Source organism: Opisthocomus hoazin, chromosome 4 (genome assembly GCF_030867145.1).
Source record: "Opisthocomus hoazin isolate bOpiHoa1 chromosome 4, bOpiHoa1.hap1, whole genome shotgun sequence".
NCBI classification, from domain to species: domain Eukaryota; kingdom Metazoa; phylum Chordata; class Aves; order Opisthocomiformes; family Opisthocomidae; genus Opisthocomus; species Opisthocomus hoazin.
The window spans coordinates 69,365,932-69,393,116 of record NC_134417.1 but is presented as its reverse complement, the minus strand read 5'-3'; the positions used below and the strand labels follow the sequence as shown (position 1 = coordinate 69,393,116).

The window sequence follows — 27,185 nt, the reverse complement described above, 5'->3', positions numbered from 1 at the left end:
GATCCATTTTGTCCTTATAAAGAATGGGTAAGAGGTATCAGTTTTATTTTTAGAGTAATTGCAGGCTGCCATAAGAAAAAAATTACTTGGCCTGAATGTTCCTGGCTGGGAAATACTGTGTTTTTCTGCTAAATTGCGACATAGCTGTGTTGAGGGTAGCATGCCAGAAACGATTGTATTTGGGTTTGTTGCCCTGATAGGAAGCAAATTTTTATGGTTTTGTTTTCACTCTCTTTTCACGGGGAAAATCCCTGGGGCTTTGCTTTCCCCTTGCCAAGAGGAAGAACCAGAATATGTGTTTCCATTTGCCAATTGGAAACTCCTTTGTTATGTTCCATCCCTTAAAGGAAGAAATAATAATGCTGCCCTGGACTTTGCTAAAGGAAGAAAAACACCTGCTAAGAGAAAATAATCTCCTTTTTTAACAGATTGCTTAAGACAGCCCTTTAACAGGATATTTGAGAACTATCTTGCCCATAGATCTTTGTATATAATTTGAAAGAACTATAACTATCCAATTTCATCATCGCCCTAAAGAGACATGGTCCAATTTTGTAGAGAGTGTAAGTATATAAAAGATATGTATATACCTTTGTTCTCATGCTAAACTCCATGCAAAACAGGGACCTCTTTACGCTTCTGCTTGAATGGGTCAGTTACACAGCAATGAAAGGGAGGCTGTAGTTGGTTTAGTCACGATTTTAAACAAGGATATTCAAACTGCAAAGCCTCAAAAAGGTGCAAGGAAAACATGAGATCAACTTAAATCCTCCAAACTGCCTGGACTTCAATTTTTAAATGTACTAGATTTCAAGCAAGTGGTGTCTGTTCAACAGGTTGGTAAATGACCACAACTCAAAAGTTTCCTCATCTACCCCTGTGCACAAAGGCTAAAGTTAGGTAGGCTTGCACACAGTGAGAGGAGAAACAACTGGAGAAGAAATGGATAAGGTAGGTGAGAAATGAGACTGAATGACACCCATGGGAACCCAGGTGGATTAGGCATGAAGCACCAGGGTTGGAGCTGGCACACCCTACATAGCGCAGGCTGGAAGACAGAACCTGTGACGCTTTCACATGGAAAACATAGCTAGTGAGCAACCACAGGCCAAACAGCTGCACAAGAAACGGGTAATGGTATTCAAGAATCATTAACCATACTATTTGCATAAGAAAAAATCCCTCTGCCCTCTCCTTGTTACAAAACCAACACAGATCTTCTAACACATCATCTCCTAAAGGTCTGAGTCTTCTGTTCAAGACTTTATGCTGCAGTAATAATACAAAAAAATCCCACAGGAAAACAATCACAAACATTCAGATTTACAGCCTTCTTATTACAGCTATAATTCAACTAAATTAAGAATTACAGGATTGTGACTACTCTTATTATGTATGATGCACTGTCATCCTGAGGTGCACAAGCTAGTCTCATGACTAAATATGCCTATTTTAATGTAAATACTTTTGTGGCTACAAGAGTCACATAACATAGCATATGAGGAAAATCAACCACAAATAATGCCAAAAAGAATATTCAGCTTTTTTCTTTCGATGTATTTGTTGGTTGGACTAAAATTTTTGAACTCATACTGCCATAGTTGTACTGACTACAGAAAAACAAGCCTAGGGTGACAAATTTTGAATCAATTTCAAAGAAAAGGAGAATATTAGAACAAGAAATGGAAGGGCTGAAATGCTTATTCTTGCCATGGAAAGGCCTTTCTGAGAAGTCCGTGGACTCACCTTTCCATTAACTTCTGTGGAGTATCGACCCAGTCCTCACCGTCTGGGAGTTGAAAATGCAGCCTGATAAATCAGGCAATAGGTTTTCTGTGCACCTGTTTACCAAATTAGAAAATACTTTAAAAATACATGTTTTCAATGTTGGGAAAATTACTTATTTAGTAACTGGGGGGAAAAGGGCTGCTGACAAACAATGGAAAAGTTTCTCAGCTCCCTTTTCAAATTCTACAGCATGGTTGCTCGTGATCGTATACTGAAACAAATGTTTGAACTGATTATATGGTTCATTCTGCGTAAGTCCTCAGTCAATGCACTACAGAAACAAGTCAGCATGCACACACCAAGGATGAAAACAGGTGTGTTGAGTGTTTCACCGTGGTCATACAGCTCCTCTTCAATCATCTGTGCACGTGTTAGTTTTTTGCTGCAATATGAGTGACATATATTATGATATGTGTTGGTCAGTTTTCAATGTGTTAAACACAAAGGTTCGAGGGTTACCTGTTATAGGTACGGCATAGCTTAATGAAAGATGGAATTTGTTTGGTAAATCAGAAAATGCTAAAATCAGACGCTACATTTTTTCAGTAAAAAGCTCCATTTGTATTCAACCAGAAATTTCCTTGGCTAAGTAATGTAGAATTCAGATCTTGGGGTTTAGCTTTGATTTTATGTGGTTGAACCCCGTATGTCGTCTCATTTTGTGTAACACTGAAATCAGAGCACAACTCCCACCTGCGCAGAGTACAGCGGGTGCACAGGAAACACGGGGAGCGACCTCCCCACTACCCACACCCAGGGAAGCCAGCCTGGGCCGCAGCGACATCCAACATCCCCTCGGAATTCATTTTTTATGGTGAGGGTGGCGAAACACTGGAACAAGCTGCCCAAAGAGGTGGTAGATGCCCCATCCCTGGAGACATTCAAGGTCAGGCTGAACAGGGCTCTGAGCAACCTGGTCTAGTTGAAGATGTCCCTGCTCACTGCAGGGGGGTTGGGTTAGATGACCTCTAAAGGTCCCTTCCAACCCAAAGCATTTTAGCAGGCAGGGTGGTGGTGGGTTGATAGTTGGACTTGATGATCTTAGAGGTCTTCTCCAAGCTTAATGATTCTATGATTCTACAATTCCTCAGCTGCAGCCCCGCAGCCAGCACTGCTTGAGGGCGAGCAGCACCCTTCTGCCGGGACGGAAGCAGGAAAAGCGGCCGGAGGAGGGCTGCTGCTGGAGAACAGACCCGGGCCGCAGCAGCCGAGGCCGGGCAGGGCCCGGGAGGGAAGGTGTGCGCTGCCCTCAGCGCCGCGAGCCCTGCCAGCGGGCCCCTGGGTGCGGGCCTGGGTGTGCTGGGGCTGCGGCGCAGGTCCGGGGGCTTTGTGGCCGGAGCGCAGTGACCACCGGGGGGGGGAGGAGCGCCGGCCGACCCCCGGTGCTGTCACGGCAGCGGCAGCGGTGGAGCGGCCGCAGGGGGCGGGTCGCAGCGGCAGGAGAGGCGCCGCCTTCCCGCCCGCCTGGCACTGCGGGGCCGGAGTCTGAGGAGGAGAGGCGGCGGCGCTGGTTCCGCGGGCGGGCGGGAGGAGGTGAGCGGCGCCGCGGCCGGGTCGGGAGGGGGCCCCATCCCCGCCGGGCGCCTCCTCGGGCCAGCCGGGCCCGCCGTCGCCCCGCGGGGTTTCCCCGCTGCCCCTCGCCGTGGCGGCGGGCTCCCGCCGCGGCCGCCCCCGTCTCCGGGCGGGCTCTGGCGGGCCTGGCGGTGTCGGGGTCCCCCCGGAGCAGGCCGGGCGGCGGGGCTGGGTGCGGCCCGGCGCCCCGAGGGGCGGCCCTGTGCCCAGCGGTGGCGCGGAGCCCGAGTGCCTCCGCCCCGGGGCGGCCGGGCCTGGCGGCGCTGCCCCGGCTCTGGCCGGGCGGCGGGGAGCGGTGTGGCCGCCGCTCCTGTCACGGGCGATGTTGTCGTTGCAGCCGGAGATGCCGGCCAGGACCTGGGTCCCGCCGAGCTCCTCTGGGGCTGACGCCCGCGCCGCGCTGCCGCCCGCCAGCCCGCCGAGGGGGCTCCGGCCTGCGCCCGGCCTCCGGCCGGCCCCTCACCTCAGCCCGCGCCCTGTAAGTTCCCGCCCGAGCCGGCGGACACAGGCTCAGTGGCTGCCCGGCTTTCTGTTGGCTCGTTTTTCTCCTCCAGTAGTTATTTTTCCGAGAGCAGTTCTTCACGTCTGTGTCGCCTTATGGCTGGCATGGCTCTGTAGTGCTTGCTTAGCTTATCTAAGGGCAAATGTCAAATTTATGTTGCTTCTACTGTTTTTTGTGCCTGTGAAGCCAGATATTTTGTAAAAGAAGGTTGGTTTTGTTGCAGTCCATTCCTGAACAACCCACCTTAGCTACTTATCATCTGCTTCCCATCTATTTGTTTCCCATCTAACTATGTACAGATTGATTGCTCAATAACTTGATGTAAAATCTGTCCAGAGGCTGAAGTTAGGCTAACAAGTCTTTGCCTACCTCGTTCCTCCTCCTCCCCTCTTCCAGAGGTTCGTGCTAGTCTGCCTCTCTTGTCCTCTCCAAGTTCTCAAGATGTCAGCATTTTAAGCATCAAGGCTGGATTTCATGACTGTCTGCTGTCTTGAAAATCTTATCTTTAGCTTTATCCTTTATTCTTAACCTTTTTCCACTTTGACCTCACCTTCTGTCTCCCTGTAGAAGGAATTTCATTAAATATCTGTTCACAGTTAACCTTTCTGCTGAGGGCTGAAATAAAGAAGACATTCAGCACTTTGTCCTACTTTGTGACACCTGTAATTTGTTCCTTTTGCTCTTAAGTTACAAATGTTGCCTTCTGTCTTTTATTGTATTTGTGGAACCTGTCCTTGTTACCCTTCATGTCCTTCACTAGTTATAACTCATTTCTGTACCATTGCTGTTCTGATTTTATCGCTACATGATAGCTTTGGCTCTTTATACTGTTCCTTAGCCATGCACACCCCTTTTTGTTTTTTGGGGATTTTTTTTTTGCTTTTTGTGTGATTTTTGAGGTCATGAAAGCTCTCTTGATGCAGTTGAAACAGTCTTATACACTCTCTTTCCTCTGAATTGCTTTTGTGCATTTAATATAGTCCCTTTCAGTAGCTGCCCTCTCTCTGATCTCTTCCATCTCTTAGGTTATTTGCCCGAGAGTTGTGTCTGCCTATTCCCTGAGTTTTTTTTATGAAGTCTGTTAGGTTTGTTATGTTCCTCACACTCTACTTTCCTTGGAACAGGCAGTGAGAAACTTTGGCCAGTGGGCCAAATTCAGCTCACCAGAACAATTCATCACGTCCAAATCCTTCATGCCCACAGTCCTAAGGATCCTTTGGACAAAACCTGAAAGTAGGCTGCAGTATGGTTAAATGGTACTTGTAGTGCATTTCCTCATGGTGGTTCCCTTTCTACCCCAAAGTTTTGCAGCACCTTCACGTCACATGGCATGAATGGAAACGGGCCTCTGTAATCACATGGTGAATGCATACATGTTCATTCCTACCCAGTTGATGTATATCTCTTATCTGATCAAAATACAGCTATTCTCATTATGTTCCTGGATGAGAAACCATCATGGTACAGGAAATACTGGTATTTTTGTCATGTGTTAGATTCATTTCAGGTCATGTGGTAAGAAAGAGGTCAATGTTTTTTCAGTCCCTGCATAAAAATCTACGTGATCTGCCTCTGCCAGAGAGATTCATTGTTAGAATCTTTTCTTAGAATACTGATTTTGTGGTCACTTTCACATACTGCTTTCCATCTTTAGTCTCAGTCCAGTTTCAGTGAGTTCTTCGCTTCTAGTCGAAGCTGAAAAGTGCCTGTTCTTCTAGTAAGTTCCTCAAATTTGTGAAACACAAAGCCACTTTTAATTGTGGGAGGTTGTTCACCACGCATGCTGTATTCCTAGCTGGTGGCTGGGTGAAGACCGCCACTGGTGATTAGTTACTATCATGTCAGCACCATCGGTGGATGGTGGCTCAGGAGGAGGTTCCTTCCTCTCCTCCTTTCTATCTGTGCTGTTCTTGATTGCTCCCAAGACAGTAACCTCATGGTTTCTGTTGTTCCTCCTTAGCCTGCCTTTCCTCATTGCTTCCTTCATTTTCAGAACTCATTCCTGTTCTACAGTGCAGAACCACTTATAAGTATGGTTTCACATGAAGAAATCTCTCCCAGGGGGGTTGTTTCGTTGTTTTTTAATGTCTTTTTGTCTTTGTTACAGCTTTACTGCAGTTCTGTGACCTCTTCTCTCCAAAACTATGGCAATATTCATTTTAATTTTCTGTGAACCTTAGCCTCTGTTCTTCTTCAAAGCCTCGCTAACTGCACTGAATTTGAGTCCTAAAACTCTCTTCCCTTTTATTATTGCATTAAATCTATCCCTTCCTGCGATTAGCTTTTTGTGGACTGCTATTCCATATGTTTGTCTCCAGGATTTATCTGCTCTGCCTGGTGAGAAAAATTCTGTTAGGCAAGTTTGTGACCCATAGCCTTGAATCCTTTACCCTTTCACCAACGGTTAATCCTTACACATCCATGGCCAGACCTAGCAGGCTGACCTAGCAGTGTCATGAGTGATCTCATGACTAGGCCTTGACAAATTTCCCTTGTTGTCTGTGCCACTGGATCCGTGTGTGCCGCCCGTTTCCCCAGCTGACAGGTGAGTATGTCAGATGGATGGCTATGTCATGGTGGTAGCCATGGCATTTGTGGCTATGAGACTTTTTCATCCCTTTCTTCCTGGCCAATATAGGATACCACGATAATAACCTGCATAAGCTTTTAATGGAATTCAGCTTCCATGAACTCACTGTTCTTATGCCAGCTACAGGCCAGCTATCTCTACCTTCTGATATTTTCCATAATTACCCAGTTTTCCTCACATGTTTCTTCTCATTATTCCGTTGACCATTAGTTTCAGGAGCACAGGATTATCTTGTGGTCCTATATTCTGGGGCAGTGGAACATAGAGAATAGGCGAAGATGGGAAAAGTATCATTTACTTCTGTAACTGCATTGTTGAAGTGCTTGAAGTATTTTATGTTTCTTCTTGTGTTAGTGACACATTGCAAGACAAAATTGATTAGCACATATCTTGTTAAGGAGAAAATATAATACGAAACTTAGAACCAAATATTTTGCTCCCAGAGATGCTTATGGATTCTGATGTCTTGTAAAACTCTATGATGCTGCGTTTTTCTTTCTGTTGTTTTCTCTTCTTTCTTTTTTTTCTTTTTTTTTCAGAAGGAATTACTGTAGATTTGGTGTCTTGCAAGTATGGAATCAATATCTATGATGGGAAGTCCCAAGAACCTCAATGAAACTTTTCTACCAAATGTTGCCAATGGCATCAAGGATGCCAGTAAGATAACAGTAGGCATCATTGGAACGGGAGACTTTGCTAAGTCATTGACAATTAGGCTTATCAGATGCGGGTACCACGTGGTTGTAGGAAGCAGAAACCCTAAACTTGCTGCCGAGTTGTTTCCCCATGTTGTTGATGTCACTCACCATGAAGATGCAGTAGCAAAAACAAACATCATTTTTGTCGCTATACACAGAGAACATTATGCCTCTTTGTGGGACCTCAAGCATTTACTCACTGGTAAAATTCTGATTGATGTCAGCAATAACACAAGAGTAGACCAATATCCAGACTCCAATGCAGAGTATTTGGCATCACTTTTCCCAGATTCCCTGATTGTCAAAGGATTCAATGTTGTTTCAGCTTGGTCACTGCAGTTAGGACCAAAGGATGCCAGCAGACAGGTAAATGTTATATTTGTAATAATTTAAGTTGTTTCTAAGATGAAAATGACAGGAACAGAGCACTAGAACTCATGGGATTCATCCTGCCTGACCTAACGTACCTAAGATGCTGGGCCTTTAGTTTAAGTTTTAGTAGCCAATAAAACTTTCAGAGTCTAGTTCATCCCAGTGTAAGACATATAGAGTAAGTGGTCCAAATTGTCCCCTGGCATACCTGTTTGTCTTTGAAGATTGCAGAGGAAATGTGGTTGCTAACTTAGACTAGACAGCTGAGCTTTAGATGACTACAGTCAGAGGAAAGGAGTTGAGTCTTCATGTCTTCTGTAGGAAATATGTTAATTTTTATCCCTATGCTGTATACAAGGATAGAGGCAGCCTTTCCCAGTATATTTTAGTTTCAGTATAGGTTTACATGGGGTGAACTATTGAAAGAGATGCACAGAAACCTGAGGTCCAGATCCCAGGGCTCAAGAGTCAGCTGTTCTAAAAATGCTTGCATTCAACATAACAGCAAAGTGAAGGAAAGAAATTATCTAGCTTTTAGAATACCCCAAGATCATAAATATGAGAAAACAGAAGGAGGCACATACGTTTCTAAGAGATCATTCATTTGATCCAGGACTGCTTGGGAACATCATGTTCAAATTCCTTCCCAGTGCATTCTCCAAATCCATCCTGCATAGAGAAAAGGCAGCTTTATGTTTTTCATGCTTTGCTGAAATGATACAAAGGATTTAAGCCTATGCAAGAACCCAGTCATTCACAGCTTTGTGGACCCTGAGAAATGCATGAGAAATGACTGGTGTAACGTGACCACTGGAGACTAAATTGAGTTTTTTATCACTTCAGGTAGATTTCAAATGGAATGCAATTGATATAGAATTAGCATAATTTTAAAAATAATCTTACTATACTATTTTTATCCCCTTTCAGATTAGCACTGCACTATAAGTAATTAACTTCTGTCAAAACCGATTATGTTTGCTCTAATGCAGATGAAAAGAAAACAGTGTTGGGCAAACTACAGCCCACTGTAAATTTTGAAGGAACTTTAAAGTACTTTGTAGCAGTACATTTCTATCAATATGTAATAAACAAGTCTTTAGAATGAGTTCTTATTTGGCTGCTGTTTTTTGTCTTTTCTGTTAAACGTTCAATTTTTGTGGAAATCTGGATTGTGAAATTAAGCTAAAATTGTTACACATGGAGAGATTACACAGTTCTCTGCTTTGCATTCTGTTTGTGCTACAGCTGGTCAACATTTGTATTTTTGAGAGACTTCTGATTTTCTGAAATGCTTTTAGCTATTGTTTCAAGCTGAATCCAGTCCTGTAGACATTTTGGGGGGCGGCGGGGGGGAATTTCAGTGTGCAGATTACCAGTGCACCCCACAATCAGCTCATTATTAACTCCAAGAAAAAGCCAATTTTGTTTTGGTTACTCTGTTGCTAAAGCAGTGTGCATCTTTCCACTTGGACTGGATTTGTGTGTGGTTTCATTCTTATCTCAGTGATACAAGCTGGGATAATGGTGTACAGTTTTAGCAGTAGTGCTTTGGTTTTGACCTGGAGGGCCTTAAGGGTTTTTTTCTCGTTTGTTTTTTGTTTGGTTTTTTTTACCTTTGAGTCTCTGACTACAGACAATTCACTTGACTTTCCCAACAGGTCTATATATGCAGTAACAACATTCAGGCTCGCCATCAAGTTATTGAGCTTGCCCGTCAGCTCAGTTTTATTCCTGTTGATTTGGGGGCATTGTCATCTTCAAGGGAGATTGAAAACTTACCTTTGCGTCTGTTCACGCTGTGGAAGGGGCCTGTAGTGATTGCCATCAGCCTGGCAACGTTTTTCTTCATCTATTCCTTCGTCAGAGATGTAATCCATCCATACGTGAGAAATCAGCAGAGTGACTTTTACAAGATCCCCATTGAGATTGTGAACAAGACTCTGCCAATTGTTGCTATCACTTTACTTTCTCTAGTGTATTTATCAGGGCTTATTGCAGCTGCTTATCAGCTTTACTACGGTACGAAGTATAGGCGATTTCCACCTTGGCTGGACAACTGGCTCCAGTGTCGAAAGCAGCTTGGACTGCTCAGTTTTTTCTTTGCAACAGTGCATGTGGCATACAGCCTCTGCTTACCTATGAGGCGGTCAGAGCGATACTTGTTCCTCAATATGGCATATCAACAGGTAAGCCAGTCTTTAGTTCAGTAAGCCAAAAATGCCTTGCTGTATCAATATGGCTCATTAATACAATATCTATGTTTTCTTAATGTGTTCAACTGTTTTCAGCAGAGAACGTTATGGGTTATCTTATGTATAGCTAGTGCCGAGTAAGAAGGGAGACTAAAAGAAACATCTGTGCATTGTGCTCACCTCGTGGGTCAAGCTGCAGTCAAGTTTGTGTGGTAGGGGGAATCAAGGATGTGTGCTACTTAAATCCCTGATAGGAAGATACACAAGGAGAATGTAGGTTAGACAGGATAAAAGCAACAGCAGGAAACTTGTGAGTTTCTGAGGTATGTTCCTCTCTGTGCATACTGAACATATGGGGGAAGTGGCGTATATCATAAGTGCATTTACAAGTGTGAAAAAAGTATAAGGGTAGAGACCATAATAATGCTTACAGATACATCTGTGTTTACAAAATGTAAATGTTGTTACTTTGTAACATTTTGGACTGTCAGTAAAAATATTCATTAAAAATTCTGTAAACATCATCTATTACACGCAACAGAAATTGACTCACAGTTCCCAGGAGCAATTGGTCTCGCATAACCCTGAAACAATCTCTGTCAAATCTGTCATCCTTTAGAAGAGAGTCTGATGCTCCTTTGTCACCTTTAAAGTGGCAAAAAAGCAGCATTGCCATTCAGCACATTAAATCTGCAGGAGAGAGAGATGGAACAGAAAGAAAAGCAAACTAAGGAAATCAAATCAGATGGAATAAATTAAGGGAGATTGGGTCCACAAATTCGGAAAGGGCTGGCATGAAAAACTGAACTTAAGAGAAAGGCAGGAACAGCAAAATTATAAAAGGCAGCAAGAAAAAACACACTTGGTATTAGTAAAGGACTGAATGATACTTTTACTAAGAAATTATCTTGGTTTTAATAATATTGTAAAACTCTCACTTGCTAATATTCCCAGTGAACCCCTTTCAAGACACGCCATATCACAGTAGTTCACCTGAAAGTGGAAAAATAACTGAATATCCAAGCCTCTTAAGGACCTGAGTTGTTACTTTTTTCTGGTAAAGCTCTCCAGTGAGAACAATCTTGAATGTATCTGATGTCAACAGTGAGAGGCAAAATAAATTGGATTCAGCATGGGGAGCTGAAGCAAAGATAGGAAATGAAGCTAAACTCTTTCTAAATGTAACAAACTAAAAACAAATTGCAGGTTTACCCGATTTGTGTTAGAGAATTTAAGTTTCCAGGGTCTGAAAAACACAGCTACTTTTTTACAGTATATAGGCATGCGCAGATTGATCTGTTTTTATGACATAATTGTTGCAAATGGTATGTAATGTTACATTTTCTTTTAACAACTCGTCTTAGTTTCTGTGTTTAACATTTTTTTGATCTAACGAGCCAATACAAGCAGTAAGGAAATAGTTGTTTTTCACCAAGACATGAGGAAACCTCTGAAATATCTGACCCCATTTTATAGTTGTCCTGTGACTGTAGACTTTTACTCAGCAAAATAACTTCTGCTGGTATTTTAAATATTCTGTTAAAGTACTTCCTTTCTGTTATTTTGCCAGGTTCATGCAAATGTTGAAAATTCTTGGAATGAGGAAGAAGTGTGGCGAATTGAAATGTATATCTCCTTTGGAATAATGAGTCTTGGATTACTTTCTTTGCTGGCAGTAACTTCCATCCCTTCAGTAAACAGTGCCTTAAACTGGAGGGAGTTCAGTTTTATTCAGGTATGCTACTTTTTAAATAATAAGGTTTTGTTGTTAACAAGAATTCTTGATGATGATCATGATCATGAACAAAAGCACTTCACAACATGATGAGAGCTTTTTTTACTTCCCCTCTCTCCAGTAAGTTAATAAAAACAACATATCCTTACTCAGCAGATATATTACCATGAAGGCATGTTAAGCATTTCATAAGAGTTAGAATAGGAATTTGCATTTTACACTTCTTGGTCTTAAATACCCAACATAGCTAAGACCAAATGATCACTAATCTATTCCTTTTCCATTGTTAGAATTTCTTGCTAAATTCAAATTAGATCAGTTTGGACAAACTCTAAAAACAGTGATACTGATGAGGTACTCCTGTATGTAGATGCACACAGCTGTTAAAATTGAAGACTTAATTGGTCCTGCAGGATTTTTATTGCGCAGCCCTGTGACAGCCGTGGTGTCATTGATTCAGTTTTGCTTCCCCTCCACTGTGCGGGAATTTATATAGCTCTCAACTGCATTGTTCCAATTAGCTGAAAATACCCATTAGGAAAATACAAAGCTTTGTTTACTAAAAGCAGAAGCTTTTCGAGGTTCTGGCATGCCTGCTGCTGCTCTCCTTCCTCAGATAAATATCTACAACAGGCAGACCTAACCAGCATAAAATACTGAGAAATATAGGCTTTAACAAACATCTTAATGTTCATGTCCAAACAGAATTGCTATTAGTTTTAGGTAGCAGTCAGTGAAGATAACAAATTTCATTAGGATTCATTCTTGTGATAAATTTCCCAAGCGTGTACACACAGTTTTGGGCTTTTTTATGTTTTGTTCTGTTTTCTGACTTTGGATTCAGTACTCTAGTCTTAACTCACACTTTTCTGATTAACATTTTTTCAACATAGCCACTGTAATAATATTGCGTAATTCTTAGTCCTGTCACCACACTGACTTCACTGTTCAGGGCCTGAGTTGTGCTTCATAATTTACAGACATTTTAAAGTGATAGCAAACACTTCTTTGGCTGTAGTTGTTAGAGGTCTTCTGTCTGTAAAGTCATGTCTTCCCTTCCCCTAGGGTTTCCATTGGTGGAACACTCCAGGTAAGCCAATAGAAAGTTTGCTGAAAATTTTTTCAAATTGGAGTTACCCGGACAGAACTGTTTATTCTCGCTCATGGTTTTGAGCCTTCAGAGGGAGTAAATACCCATTTTGTATTGTTACACCATCCCTGCCACCCAGAGTTCTTTGTGCAGGGACAATAGTACTGCTGTTGGGTGGTATAAAACATTAGTGCAAAAGGGAAAAGTATGTGTTCACTCATGAGTGAGGTGCTGCCTTTATGACTTCCAGCCACAAATCCAGCATTTGTGGCTTATTTTTCCTTACTCAAATTTCCAAATTTCAGGCTTGTGTGACTGAGTCAAAACCCACACAATGATCATACAGTGATGTGTCTACAAGGGCTTTTTTTTATTGTGTCATATTTACTGCAGTTATTTCCACTGTAAATAAAGTAAAAATAGTTCCAAAGTTAAATAATTATGAAGTTCAATGAATCACCTGTCAGTATTTTGAGGAATTTGATTGGAAACAAGTTGTTTGCTCTGGAGGTATGTTATAGTTGGTACTGCATTACATGCTGAAGAGAACTGGTATTGGTAATTAATTGTGGTCATTTGCAATTTTTAATCACAAAAAAATACTGAATACTAAAAATTTCCTTAAAATTAATGATCATTAAAGGTACTTTACTTTCTCATTAATTACTTCTCAGGATGTAAGTTGTTCTTCATTTAGTTACTTGTCCTTTAGTTAAATAAAGCTTGCTTTATTTAATCAGAAAACAGAATTTCAGTGATTCCTCACTAAAGTGAGTCTGCATTTCTGCACAAGCTTCATTGTACCCAGTATGCAAGTAGAACAGATTTCTTTTCTCTTTTAATTCTACTGAAGTGCAATATGATGAAGTGAATTTGAACTTAATTTTCTCAATCTTCTCTAAGTCAGAGGGACAAACAGTCTAACTATTAGCCCATCGCAGCAGTGCTGCTATTTTTTAGCTGGGAAGAGCAGTATGTCTCTAGCCTTAGTCCCGAATCTCAAGATGATTTGCCACAATAATTGCTGAGCTTGTTTTGCATCCGGCAGATGAAGAATTACTCAGCATACTCAAGACAGTTTGTCACCTCAGCACTTTCTACTGAAAGCAACATACTATTGCTTGCTCACCTTAGGAAATGCAGTTTCATCAAAATAAAGGTCTGGCCTCTTTTAAAGAGTTTTACTGCTAAAATATACTCAGTCTTGAGTCCTACTAGGAAACTCTGAGTTTAGGATTAACAAATTAGTAACATATACAGTATAGACTATTTTCTAGCCTCGTTCCTGTAGTACGTGCCCTGAGCAGCATCTCCCCTGCCTACAGTAGTTCAAACAGACCTCTACCATAGTCCTCCAATACTGTAAAGAAACCTCAGTTGTGAATGTTTTTGCCCAGAAATCATTGCTGCCTTTGATATCCCCAATTATTTTGGAGATGTCTCCATCTTACCTAGCCTGGTTTCACAACACAGGTGTCAGCAGCCCCAAAAAATCCAGCCTGCTTGATCAAGCAAAAAGGACTTTTAAGAAGAGAAGCAGTGCAGGTTGTGCTCGTTCCCTCAAAGTATGAATATGAACAAAATGAGATGTGAGAAGGTTGAATAGTGATGTATAATGAAGTTACTGTGTCAGCCCTACCAGGAGCTGAGAGACCAGCAGAAAACTTGGAGTTGCTGCAGTACAGAGGTGACCACTCTATGAAACAAATATCTGATTACTTCATCATGATTTGGAGAGAAACACTCGTAGCATCCAGATGGAGGAGCCACAGAATGAGACAGTGATGAAGAGTTTGCTCAGTAGGAGATCCTAGATGATGAAAACTTAGCGTGAAATTTTGCAGGCATCTTAACACAACTCAGAGTTGGAGCTTACTGAAGAAGGAAGCAGCAAGGAAACTGGGGCTTGTAAACCAATGCATCAGTTTTCTTAAACACTACTTCAGTACTCTTCTAAACATATTTGGATAAGGAACAAAGATAGACATGCGCAATAAATAAAAAAGGATTTGTATTTTGTTAGAGCAGGGAGAAGAACTAGCCTAAACCAACACACTGCAAACAGAAAAAGACATTTCTTGAAACCAGCCCTTGAGTGTTCACGTAAAATACATCAAAACAGAGACTGTTGGCTGCAACCAGTGCTGCACCGGGTCCTTCAGCCTTCTGAAGGAAGTTAAATTGCAAATATATAATGTAAGCGTAAATGACTGCTGCTTTTGTTTTCGAGTCTGAGTTCAAGTCCAAAGCACATCATTCAGAGGTGCACTGGACAGAGCAGACTGGCTTTGAAAGCTGAGCTTTATGTTTCTTAGCAAAAATCAGTGCAGATCTGCCATTTGCATAATAGGAAGCTGATCTTTTTATAAACATTGCTTTTGTCTGCTAGCACAGTCCTAAATTTTTTTGGATACTATTGCTAAAACTTTTCTTGCTCACATGCTTTGAGGAAATGCTGTCTGCCTTGGTTCTCCCACAAGAATAGGATACTTTTCCCCCAGAGTAAAGAAGAATGAGGCCTGAGTATTTAGCAAGTTTATGGATGAGATTCCAGTCAGAATCTGAAGTATACCTTGCATAAATCTAGGCTGTGGAAAATACCTTTTGTATATATAAATTCCTTGGAACTTCTTGACCACTGTGAAGGTAGAAATTCCTGAGGGAGATTTGTGTCTCTATATATGTACATCCTCCTGGTAACATTTCAGAGATTTTTCTCCTGCATCTTTTCCATGCCTCTAACACTTTTTTTTTCACCACAAACAGTGCCAGTTTGTCCAGTTTATCAGTGGCCTTGGCTGGGAATCTCCCACACTAGCTAAAAAACCGACTGTGATCAGGAAGGAAAAGAAACAAAACAGGGAAGGCTTACAGAAAAGCTAGAAGATTGGGGAATCCGTAGGAAATGTGCTAATTCATTACTCAGCTTCCAGGAAACACAGCATTATTAAGATAAAGCAAAGCAACCAAAGATGTTCTTCCCCTTTTTGCAGCAGCCATCCTAGCACCTCAGCAGAGGGTTCCCAAGACTTATAATTGATATTGTTACTCATTCACCCATGTGAATTTACCAGTCAGGGAAAAGTTTCCCTTCCTGCTGCTTTCAAAAGTCCTCTGCTCTTAAAGAAGTTATCATACGGTGCCTCTCCTGGGCTCCCTGTGGTAACATCAGTGTAAGTGATCTTCCAGCTCTCGTAGACATATTCATCTCTTTCTTAAGGAGCCAGGAAAAGATGATGGAAATATGTATATTCCATCTGAAGCACAACTACGTTTTAGGAAATCCATTGCCTTTAATCCCTGTATTCCCTCGTCCACATTGTCCAGTCATAAACTTGTGCAGAAGAAAATAACCTTGGATACCTGAATGATAGCAGCTCTCTCACCTTTCCAGAGTTTAACAGATTGCTATGTAGAAATTAATAACTCCCACAGCACAAACATCATTTATTTCTCAATAACTGAAATATCTTTCATGTTAGCATACGTAGGGATCGTCAACTTTGGAATATGGCTATCTGACACTACTGCTGGCCAAGATTTGTAGTATGATGCAGTGCTACCAACTGATGTTATTTTTACTGTTCGGCTGCCCGACAGTGCCTTTTCCTGTGCTAGCTGATGTCTTTTTGTCCAACCCTGCTTCAATCAGTTCTGAGTTTCCTCACTTTACTGCCATACATCCATTGCTGTAGTCTTTAAACATTTGCAGATACAGAAAATTCAAGTCTTTGTAACAAACACAGAAGTTTTGTACTGACACAGCCTCCTGCAGCGGGGTTTTACTTAAGTAGCAGTCTTGATTGTGCTTTTGGAAAAGTCATTGTTAGAAGCTGCAAGCTGGGATAAATGGTCTTAATGGAATGTTCTAGTGCAGATCTGCCCTGACTAAACAAACCGAAGACTGCAGAACGCTAAGTTGTGTGGAGGACATCCTCTTTCTAGCTAAGTGGTGTTATTACTGTCAAAAGTACAGCACAGAAATACAGCAAAGAAGGGCCTGGTAGAAGAAAATACCATCAGTAGCTGACAGAAGCTCCTAGAGGAGTGTCTTTGTTGTCAGATTTTTAGATGAGTGGTTGAAATGGTCCTGTATGTACTAGCACATGCCCTACCAACACTTCAAATAAGCATATGGCAACTTTCCACAGGGCAAAAAAAAAAGAGCTTGATAGAGATGCATCATACATATTACTTGTCTTTGTGCTGTTAGTTCAAAATGGACTGATAAACTTACCGATGTACTTCTTAGCTTCCATTTTGACCATCAGATAGAAAGACATGTATAGATGTCTCAAAACTGTAGTTTGCAGATGGAATTTATATAAGCATTAAATTTTTTCTTTCTTTTTTTTTTTTTAATTTGGGAAGAGTCTGTATCACATTTCCCTCCTGTTTCTTTTTCAAGAATTGTTATAGTTCTTATCAGTAAGCCTGATGAAGAAATGAGGGATATGATTCACTTATGCCCTTTTCCCTGCTGGCAGTGATATAACAGCAATGAATTCAAGACAGTCATACCAGCAAAAATCTGCAATAACATACTCAAATACAAGGTTTGATAGTGTTGTTTGCTGTTCGAATTTCTTAACCGAATTTCTGTTCAGATACTGCATATGCCATTTTCATATCCATAAGTGGTTCTCTAATTTTTCTGTTTCATATGGAATATTTCGGGAGCAAATTGTTCTCTTTTTTTTTAAAAAAAAAGGTGCAGCATATCTAAAACATACCAACATGGCTCTGAAACCACTGGCAAAAAACCGCATAAATATTGGCAAGTTAAAAAACATGATACCCATCTCTAGAAATTAACAAAAGTATTTTCCTTTTTATACCATTATATCTGTGAATCCTTGCAAATATTGTTAGCTCAGACATTTTCCTTTCCCTAGAAACTGGTTAATCTTGAAGTAGAAAGAATTGTTTCTTTCACTAACAATTACAGAACCTTAGGCTGCATTTTTCTTTACCTCTCTGTTTACTGGAATTAAACCAAACCTTGGTAGCCAGTTACCTTTCGTAGTATTCATTCTCTGTTTCAATTATTTCCTACAAATGTTTCCCAACCAAGTTTGTCATTAAATCAGTTTCGGCCAAAAATAGTTTTTTTTCATTTGATCACCATCAGAATTCAAAGCATAGTACTCTTTTTTTACCATGGTTTGGGAAAGTCAAGGTTAATACATTTAACTGAAGTCTGCAGAGCAATGCTACAGGTTCTTATAAAGGTCAGAAATGGTGAATGACCCCTGTTAGCGCTACCTTCTGTGGCGCGCTCTAGATCACGTGATAAGAGGTCCTCTGCAGTATGCTGTGGCAACCTGCTACTTCATGTTTCATCCAGCAGTGGCCGTTACAATAAACTGCATTGTTGCCTTGTGCCATTATGCCCAAGTCCTACAGTCCAGATATTCCCATTAACCAGTAGACAAAGCTGATGGAGAAAGGTAAGGAATGGTTTATGCTAACTTCAGACAAGTGGATGTAGGCCATTGTGAGGAAGAAGCAAAATGCTCCTCTCAGAGTGATAAAAATCTGGAGTGTTAGGCCCAGATCTGTTCCGGCAGAATTGCATTGTTCCATAATCATGAATCTTGGAAGTGATCTACCCTCATAGTTAAGAAACAGGGAACTTGTTTTCCAGTCACAATTGATGTTGTTCCAGTAACTTCACTGAGATTGCTCCTTACTTGCACACATATTCTGAAGCTGACGTCCATTACTTAGAATCTGGGCAGACATCATCTTCATTTCATCTTTGTCTAACGCTTATAGATGCTAGCAGAGATACATTGTAAATCAGTGTTCAGTCCGTAGTTTTCAGAACATGGGAACTTAAAACCACATATTGCCAATTTAAAATAGTGTATAGGTAAGAGATTTTAACATGATGTGTAATAGAAATGTTAAAATAATGGGGTAGAGCTGTTGGATGAAGGACCAAGTACAATTATCTCTTCTTTTTTTCCCTGTTTTCTCTCTTTTCAAAGTCTACACTTGGATACGTTGCTCTGCTCATAAGTACTTTCCATGTACTAATTTACGGGTGGAAAAGAGCTTTTGAAGAAGAATATTACAGATTTTATACGCCGCCAAATTTTGTTCTTGCCCTTGTTCTGCCTTCCATTGTAATTCTAGGTAAGATCATTTTGCTTTTGCCATGCGTAAGTAGAAAACTGAGGAGAATTCGAAGAGGATGGGAGAAAAGCCATGTTATAGAAGAAGCAAGTGGGTCTGCTCCACATCTCTCCCCAGAAAGGATAACTGTGATGTGATGATAGGCTAGTATTTGTTAGCACCGTTTTAGATTTCTTTTTCCATCATAAACTTGTATGTTCAGGAGTTTAGTTAAAGTATGAGTAAAGTCACTGTGGACTTGCTTGGCATATAGTACAAGCTCTCAACCAAACTATGAGAAATTTATAACTAGAAGACTACTACTTCAGATAACTACTAAGTATTTATGTTTTGAATTACAGAGGGAAGATGATTATGAAATCAGAATTTTTTTATGCTCCTTTGCACAGTTATATCACAACAGTATTTTATTATAACCATGCTTTCCAGATATTTCTTTGACTTAGAATGTATGTGTCAGAGTGCTGTTTAATAATACCACATTTTCTGGGCAGTGTTTCTTTTATTAAAACCACACTTCTGGGTTACTGAGTTCAGAATATATACTAATAGAGTTAATAATTTAGGGAATAATCAGGTTTTGAAACAAATTAATTTGTAATGATGTGTTGCATATATACAGTATATTTATTTGTGTGTGACTTTACACCATTACATGATTTGAATATGCAAAACCAGTTTCAGTTATGGTGTAGTTGTACATGTTGTAAGCAAATAGTATTGTACTAACAGGGTCGTTTTTTTCAAAGTATCACGTAGGATTTTAGAACTTTGGCATCTTTTTACTTCCACACATGATACAATGAAAATTCAAAACAGTTTTACACATGTATAGAAAGACTTGCAGATATGTCTGCAAGCAATGAGTTTTTGATTTTAGAATGGTTTTGAAATATCAGGAAATATTAAAAAAAAAAAAAAAGCTGAGAAATCTGCAACAGTAAAAATGCATTTTCACTCTGAAACTTCCAGCATGTTGGTACAACAAGGAAGCATCACAATACTCATATTCTATGTGTTTGTACACTGGAGTTTCAGTTATTATATACAAATTTCCCAGAGTCTGTCTTACAAACTTAGTGTCTTTTTGTGCAAATACAATCTTCTATTTTTATATAAAAAGTCTTACTTTTACAGCAAGTGTCTCTGGGCTATGCCTGCATTTTTGAGAAACAAAATTATTATTCTTATACTTAAAAATGAAAATTTATCTCTAAAACTTGACATTTGCATTCCCTGTGGGATTCAGAAGAACATTCACAATTATTTATTACAACCGATTTGTCAAGTTCTACTCTTCTCTAACAAAATAGCCAAACTCAACTCCTATGCCTTCAGGCCACTCCTGCTTAATCAGCAAAACCTTTATTTCAATGAATCAGAATGTGTATTTGGTCCTAATTTTCTTTACTTGTAAGAAATTATATTTTTATTACCTGTCGTTGGACTGTTTAGGATCTCTGACTTTCTTAGCTGAAACTTCACATATTATTTATTACTTTGGAAAAATTTGTCATCAGTATGATACCTCAGAAATATACAGTACCTAAGCCTGAATTTATCCTTAAACATCACTAGTCCTGTAAATCTGTTTGCAATGAAATCAACAGGTCCACAGAACAAGAATCTAGAATCAAACTCTGCCCTCAGTTACACCAGACTAAATCTAAAGATTTCATCATAGTTGTTCTTAATTTCATTTCAAACTCAGTAAATCTACGACAATTTTATCTTCATCGTAGTATCCATATTCCCCAAACTTACACATCAAGCTTGTGTATATTCAGGGTTTGTTGCAAACGAAGAGACAGTTGAACTTTCTTTCATTTTAAGCATGTTCAAATCTAGAGATGAAAAATAAAATATTTGTATTATTTTTTCCAGAATTAAAGCATTTTTATGTATCTTTAAATGTGTTTTGTGTCTAATAAGAGATCAGTGAATCCTGTTTCTCTTTGAAAACGAAGGTTTGTGAAAACATTCTTTTGAAGAAAAAATCAACTCTATTTCATGTCTGTCAACAGAAATTTGAGAATTTTTTTTCAGTTCACAAATTTTCAATTTCAAATAGTGGCAATTTCAGTAGTTTTAGCCTCCTTTTTGAGCTACAGGGTGAGACGAAGCAATTGGAAAGAGAAAATTCATTTTCTTTCACTATTGTTTGAAAAGTGAACGATAATTAACAGCTATAATTGGCCACACTAAGGTCTTTGAGACTTGTGTCCGATAGCTGACAAGTGGGAGATGCTTCCAGAAAGAGGGCATACGTCCAGTAATTCTGCTCCTGACATCATCTCTCAGCCTCTTAGAAATCAATATCCTAAGGTTTATTTCAGACAGGTGCTGCCTCTAGACAACTGTATTTAATAGCTACTGCCTCCAAAATGGATCTCACTTTTTTAGAAACTTTAAACTTTCCCATTTTTTTCCAGGAAAAGAAAGGAAAATATGGAAAAATGTTTAATAAATTTATCAAATTTATAAAAAAAAAGCATTTTTTTTTTTTCCATAAATAAGTTAGTTTCAAGGTACTGATTTTATTGTCCTTCTTCCAATATGCAGCTATTTCAGTGATACTTGTGGTGACACACATGCACAATATTATTTTATCAAACATTCTAGGCATCGAGTGAAAAACTTGTCATTGTTGGAGACAGACAAGAGTGTAATCTAGTACAAATGAGACTTCTACATAAGAATGAAAAACAAGTGACAATTACAAAATCTAACTTACTTTTCCTGTCTGTAAATACATTCCATTACAGAAAGCTGTAGATTTCTTGAAAGGCTTGCAGAATTACATGTAACTTTCTTTCCTGGCCTGTTTCCTGTTCCATTATTGCAGAGGGAAACCACACAAAGCTTAGGCATTTGTGCTTAAGTCCTTTAAATAAAATTAATTTACAAAATCTTAGAATACACAAAGTCTTGGAGAATTTTAGTGGGATACCACACTACATTCTACCCCAGTCCTGTGCGTGAAACCTGACTGAAACCGCTAGAATGGGATGGTATAACTGAGAGCAGAATTTCATACCTCTGAACAAATTTAGGGCAGAAACCATTACTGTTGACAATCTGATTACATTTCAAAATTAAATATGCTTCTATTATTTTATAGTAATTCTACAGTTCTGTAGAATAGGTAATTAACAGTCATGTTCCCTACAATTATCTAATTCATTTGATGCAATAGCGATAATGTTGCAGAACTAAGATACTGTACTAAATGAAAATTACTGTCAAAGTCCATATATTTTGTGCTGTAATGCACCCACTCACACAGTATATACAGAAATGTTTTGGCCCTCTTTCCCATGCAAAAAGTAATTTCATCATATTTCTTCAAGAATGTTTGAACTGTTACATTTTGAACTGCCAAAGGTGTCTGGAGAGAATAATGATGTCTTGTTTCTTTTTCCAAACACTGTATGTAGAAAATAAAAAATGTGTTTTGATTTTAGAAGTTACTTGAAAGGTTGAAATGTTAAAGTATTAATAAATAGATTATATTTTTAGATCAAATATATGAAGATATTTTGTTAAATATTTGTGCTACAAAATGACCTATGGTTTCCCGTTAGGCCATGTATTTACTTGTGACTGGAATAACAAGTTGACTTGTGATTCAGTAGCTTGTAGTGTTCTTTAAAGACCAACTGACTCTAACAAGACACTGTAAGTCTGAAAGTAAAATGGCACTCATTTACTACACATTATATGTCAGATCGTGCATATGTTTGGTCACATAAGGAATCTTTATTCCTGTGATCAAACACATTTGTTTCTGTAGAATTCACATTAGGACTTCTCATTGGAAAAAGGCCTGAGGCTAAAAGTTTAGTTTTGATTGCCTAAATATAAACAACTAAATTAATTTAGACGTCTTAGTTACTTAGGAGAATAAATACAGATTTTGAAGAATAGACTGCTATAAAAATATTTTTGTGTAGCTTTATATAAATTGCTTACTGCCTAATGAAAAATGAATAATGAAATAAACTTAGTTTCTCTTCATTACTGTTCAGTAAAAAAAAATAGAGCTTACTATGTAATACAGAACTGTACACTTCATATTAGAAAATGGAGACCTCTGTATCTAGCAACAGGTTATTTGTTTTCTACGGATATTAAGGTATTCTTGCTTAACATTCTCTAAAATACAGTTTTATTACAGGTTCCATATGTGTCTTTAATTTTATCTTACAATTCTATTAACTGTAGCAACTATGTACAAGTTAAGTAGCCAGCCATGTTCTTGAATTATTTAGAGATTAATTATTTTGTAATTGTTTTGCAAGTTCTTTGCATATCTGGCTTGTGGTAATGGTTACTGTGAACTGGTGCCCTGTTTAACTTTTTGTTCCAACATTGTGCGTTATATGATGTGTCAACATGAGAAAGTACATTTGTATTTTCATTTGGCATTAATTGCCTATAAAATAGTATGTCTCTGTGTGTGTATGTCTGTATGTTATTAGCTATACATGCTGCCCAACTAGCTCTAAGGGAAATTATTAATTAAAATAAGGCAATGAGTTCCCAAGTGGCTATGAATTTCACAGGTATGAATAGTTAGGAAACAGCTTTCCTCTGAATGTGAAGATTTCCTCTGAAAATTACGTATATCAGGTGCATAAAAATTAGATAGATTGAGTTTTTCAGTATAACATTTTCATATATGCAGTGGTAATAGAGGCATATGCATAGTTCCTTTCAGACAGTGCATCTCCTAATACACAAGTTCTTGATCTTTCGGCTCTTCATCCTGTAGTATTTTCTATCAATGTAATGAGTAATGTTGCAGTACTGATATTGTATCATTATATAATACTGGTTGAATTAATTACATTACAGCCTTTAGATAAGTGACACGTTGAACTGACTTGAACAATGATGTCTATCATTATGTATTGTTTCTCATACCTTGCTGGCAGTGTCTTGGAGCAAGCATAGTGCTTCTCCCATGTGCAATATTCTCTTTGTAGTTGTGTTTGTCAATTCATTTGTGTTGTCTTTCTGAACAGGGCTATTATAAATTATTAGTAATGCTTTTATCTATTTTTCCATAGACTGTGTTTTACAAAAAAATCAATAAAAAGTCAATGTCAGGTATTTGGCTTTTTCTCCTGTGTTTATGCATAATAAATTTTAGCTTGCTTTGCTTCATAATGCATGTGTCCTCCTCTGATCAACATTTTCTCTGAGAGGTAGAACTTGAATATGAGTTCATAAAAAAAAAATCTAAAAGGCAATTTGTTTCTTTTGCAACAGCTGGATAACAAATACTTCACGCAAACACACTGGAAAGATATATCCCATCTCCTCCTGTAAGGTGTTCTCCGTGTTTTCAGAACACAGTGTGAACACTACAGTACTATCAGCATATATTCAGTCCACTTCTCATTCAACAAATAAAAAGTTTGGCAGAAGTGACACTGCTAGACACAAGCAAGTTTGCCAGGCAGAGACACTCTTCCTCTGCCATTGTGTGTGGGAGAAAGCATTACTGTTTAAATGAGAAAAACAGGTGAACTACTTTGCAGTCCTTCATTGGAAAATATATAACTTTTTTCCAAATAGGCCAACATAAGAGGAAAGAGGAAAAGAATACGTGAGAGATGAAATCCTGCTTAACTAGAGGTCAGCACCATAAACTGTTCTGTGTTCAGAGAAGTTAAGTTGTGTGACTCAGTGAAGCTGGCAGGATTCACATTGCTTTCACATTACGTTACATAGCCTTCCCAGATTCCCAAATGGAATTCAGGTATTTTTAAAATTCAAAATATTTAATATCTATTTGTGCCATGCCTGGCATAACAGTAATGTTTTGCTCCTTGAAGTCTGTCATTTCTTAGCTTTTTTTTAAACCTCCCAATTTCTCTGTATCACAGTGCTTGTTTTATGTAGCGTAGGTAGCAGCTAGCAGCTGGGGCCCCGAACTTACACCTTTGTCCAGCTGTACCTTGTACTGTACAGAGGTGTAAGTTGTGTCTACTGTGACTTACTGCATTTCCTTACAATAATAAAGATCAGTGTGAAAGTCCCCCCCAAATCCGTACCACCCAGTGACCTGAACACTGTATTTCAATAGTGTAGGCAGGTAAATCCAGATGTTGGAAGCTCTGTTGACTTTACAGCTTTAAGGCAGAGCCTACCACCAGTGATTTCACAGGTCTTTTCTTTTTTCTGTGGATATCAAATGCGGGAGGTCTGGCAGGACAGTTCTGCACTTTCCTGTTCCTGTGCCCTGCCTTCTTCTTCCCCTTCCTACTGACCGAAAAAAGAAACAAGAATGAAAAGGAAGACAAGGAGTCAACAGACTGATTCTTACAAAGACTCTGATTTCTGTACGATAAAGAGCTCAGTGTCGTATTTGATAAGCAGTGCACGTGGCTTTGGAAAAAGTCTGCAGGTTCAATACAGCCACGGAAAGGACATCACTGTGCTAGGGCTGAAGACCCCCAATGCAGCACATGAAAGGTGTATCCTGCGCTGAATAATAGTCCTTCAAAAGCTTGCAGCTGAATTTGTAAGACAGCAAATAGAGAGTGGTAGAGGAAATAATTCACTCAGCAGAAGCGAGCAGGACATTAATGGCAGACCTAGATATGAAACCTTGATCTTCTAATGCACCGCTGTCCCCTACATGTTCAACTACATGGTCCTGTAGTTTTATGAAATTTAACTTTACTTGAAGTATAGAGTTTGCTGAAACGTCTCTTCACACCAAAAGCCTTTGTCCTCAGTCAAAACAGAAATCCTATCTACATCAAGTCTGCTTTTTAAACATACTTCTTAGCGTCTGTAAGACTAAACATTTAATACTTTTGAGTTAATACTCTCACAAGTAAGGTACTAGAGCCTTGATGTCTCAAATGTTATTTGTTGCCAACGGAAGACGTAGAAGTGATAAAAATATAAGCCTGTTTGGGGCAGGAAACTGTCAAGTAAATATTTTCACAGTTGATTGCAGGTTTTTGAGGATGGATGTTTGCCACTTGCCAGGGGCAGCAATCCCTGTAGTCAAACTTGCACAGTGTAGCTTTCATCCCAGTTTTAAAAAGCTTCATTTATGAAGAAGGTGCACAGTGAGCAAATGGAGCTTTGCAATACGATCTTTGGAACAGTCAGCCAACAAATGGCATGTGACCTAAGCTTATAATTTACAGACGAAGTTGCCCAATTTAGTCTGTATGGTATAGTTCTCCATACATATGTCATTCAAAACACAAATTAATAGAACTGAAAACCACTTAAGCCACAATAAAAGAAAATCGTAGCGCTTTTTTTTTCACAAGCTTAAAAACTGTGAATACATACAACTTCATTAATGTCTGGGCACCAACCAAAAAAATACATAATCCAGATTGTTCAGTGATAACTGCATACAGACCTGTAAGCATTATCATTACAATTCATCATAAATACTTAATAAAAGATCTTCTACCACCCAGTGCACGTCCAGATACAAGACCGCCGCTGAGCATACGTTCACAGAAACAAATGCTTAAGTAGAACATGGAAGGGCTAGTAGAATGGTCAGAGGAATGGAGGGACGTGTGTACAGGGATGGATGAAAAGCGCCAAACACCAGCTCCAAGCCTGGCAGCTGCATCGTCAAATCGGGTGAATGCACTGTCGTGTCCTACGGGTCCTGCCCTTGTGTGACCGGTGTTCCTACGAAGGCAACTCAGGAGGTTAAGGATGTCAAAGTGGCCATTGCGTTTTCCAAGCTGGAGTCCCACTCTACGCTAGGCTCTATTTTTGCTATCATTTTGGAGTGGTGTGCAGGATGAACTTCTACAAAATGTAGAGTGTGGATGGTGTTGTGTATTTCACCTTTGACGGAAGGAGGTCTGCGTAGTGTCTGTCAGTACTAGACATGATAGGCATCTTATTTATTTCTGAAGAAGGCAGATGGGAAGTGGCAGGGGTGTAGCATGCGAGCTGGGAAGAGTGAAAATAAGAACTGTTATAGTTGGAGCCAATAAATGTTTCTTGTTTCTGGTATCAATCACTTCTTTTCCTATAAAAGCTGTCTGGAGATTCAAACAGCCATGCTAGCGATTAATTTATTTACGTATTTTGGAACCACAGGATTTAAAAGTGACTTGTTAATAAAAACAGAGCTTGATGCCAACAGCGCCTGCAGTCCAAGACGTGGGGTATGTGCACACCCAAAGCTGCGTATGCGCAGCCTGTCCGAAGCGTATCCAGATCCCGTGGCGGGCAGCTGGAGTGCCTGCGGCCACGCCGCGACCTGTCGCCTTCTGCTGCAGCCACCTCCCGATGGCCAGCGCTGCTCCTCCAGCCACGTCCACCCGGCGCAGGCAGGCAGCGAGGGGCCTGGCGTTCCCGGACGGCGTGGCCTTGGCGGGCTGGGCCGCGCTGGGGAGTAGAACCGCTCGCCCGTCAGGCGCACACATCGCCGCAGCAGCGGCTGTGCTGGCAGCGGAGAGCTGAGGTGGCGAACCCAGGGATGAAAACTGCCAGGAGGCAGAA

At 39.8% G+C, this 27,185-nt stretch overlaps 1 protein-coding gene across 6 annotated transcripts; it reads left to right on the top strand.

Moving 5' to 3' along the window:
- Positions 1 to 3,238: 3,238 nt before the first annotated feature.
- On the top strand, positions 3,239 to 23,795 carry STEAP2 (STEAP2 metalloreductase). 6 transcript variants are annotated; one of them, XM_075419395.1, is made up of 7 exons: positions 3,239 to 3,321; positions 3,698 to 3,838; positions 6,992 to 7,516; positions 9,181 to 9,708; positions 11,285 to 11,449; positions 18,533 to 18,680; positions 19,022 to 23,795. In XM_075419395.1, exons 3-7 carry the CDS (start codon positions 7,025 to 7,027, stop codon positions 19,030 to 19,032), a joined length of 1,344 nt encoding a protein of 447 aa, XP_075275510.1. In that variant the 5' UTR covers positions 3,239 to 3,321; positions 3,698 to 3,838; positions 6,992 to 7,024; the 3' UTR covers positions 19,033 to 23,795. The 6 variants fall into 6 exon arrangements, with proteins under 6 accessions (XP_075275510.1, XP_075275505.1, XP_075275504.1 ...); XM_075419390.1 differs by having other exon boundaries at positions 6,995 to 7,516; positions 18,533 to 23,795; XM_075419389.1 differs by having other exon boundaries at positions 18,533 to 23,795.
- Positions 23,796 to 27,185: the final 3,390 nt, after the last annotated feature.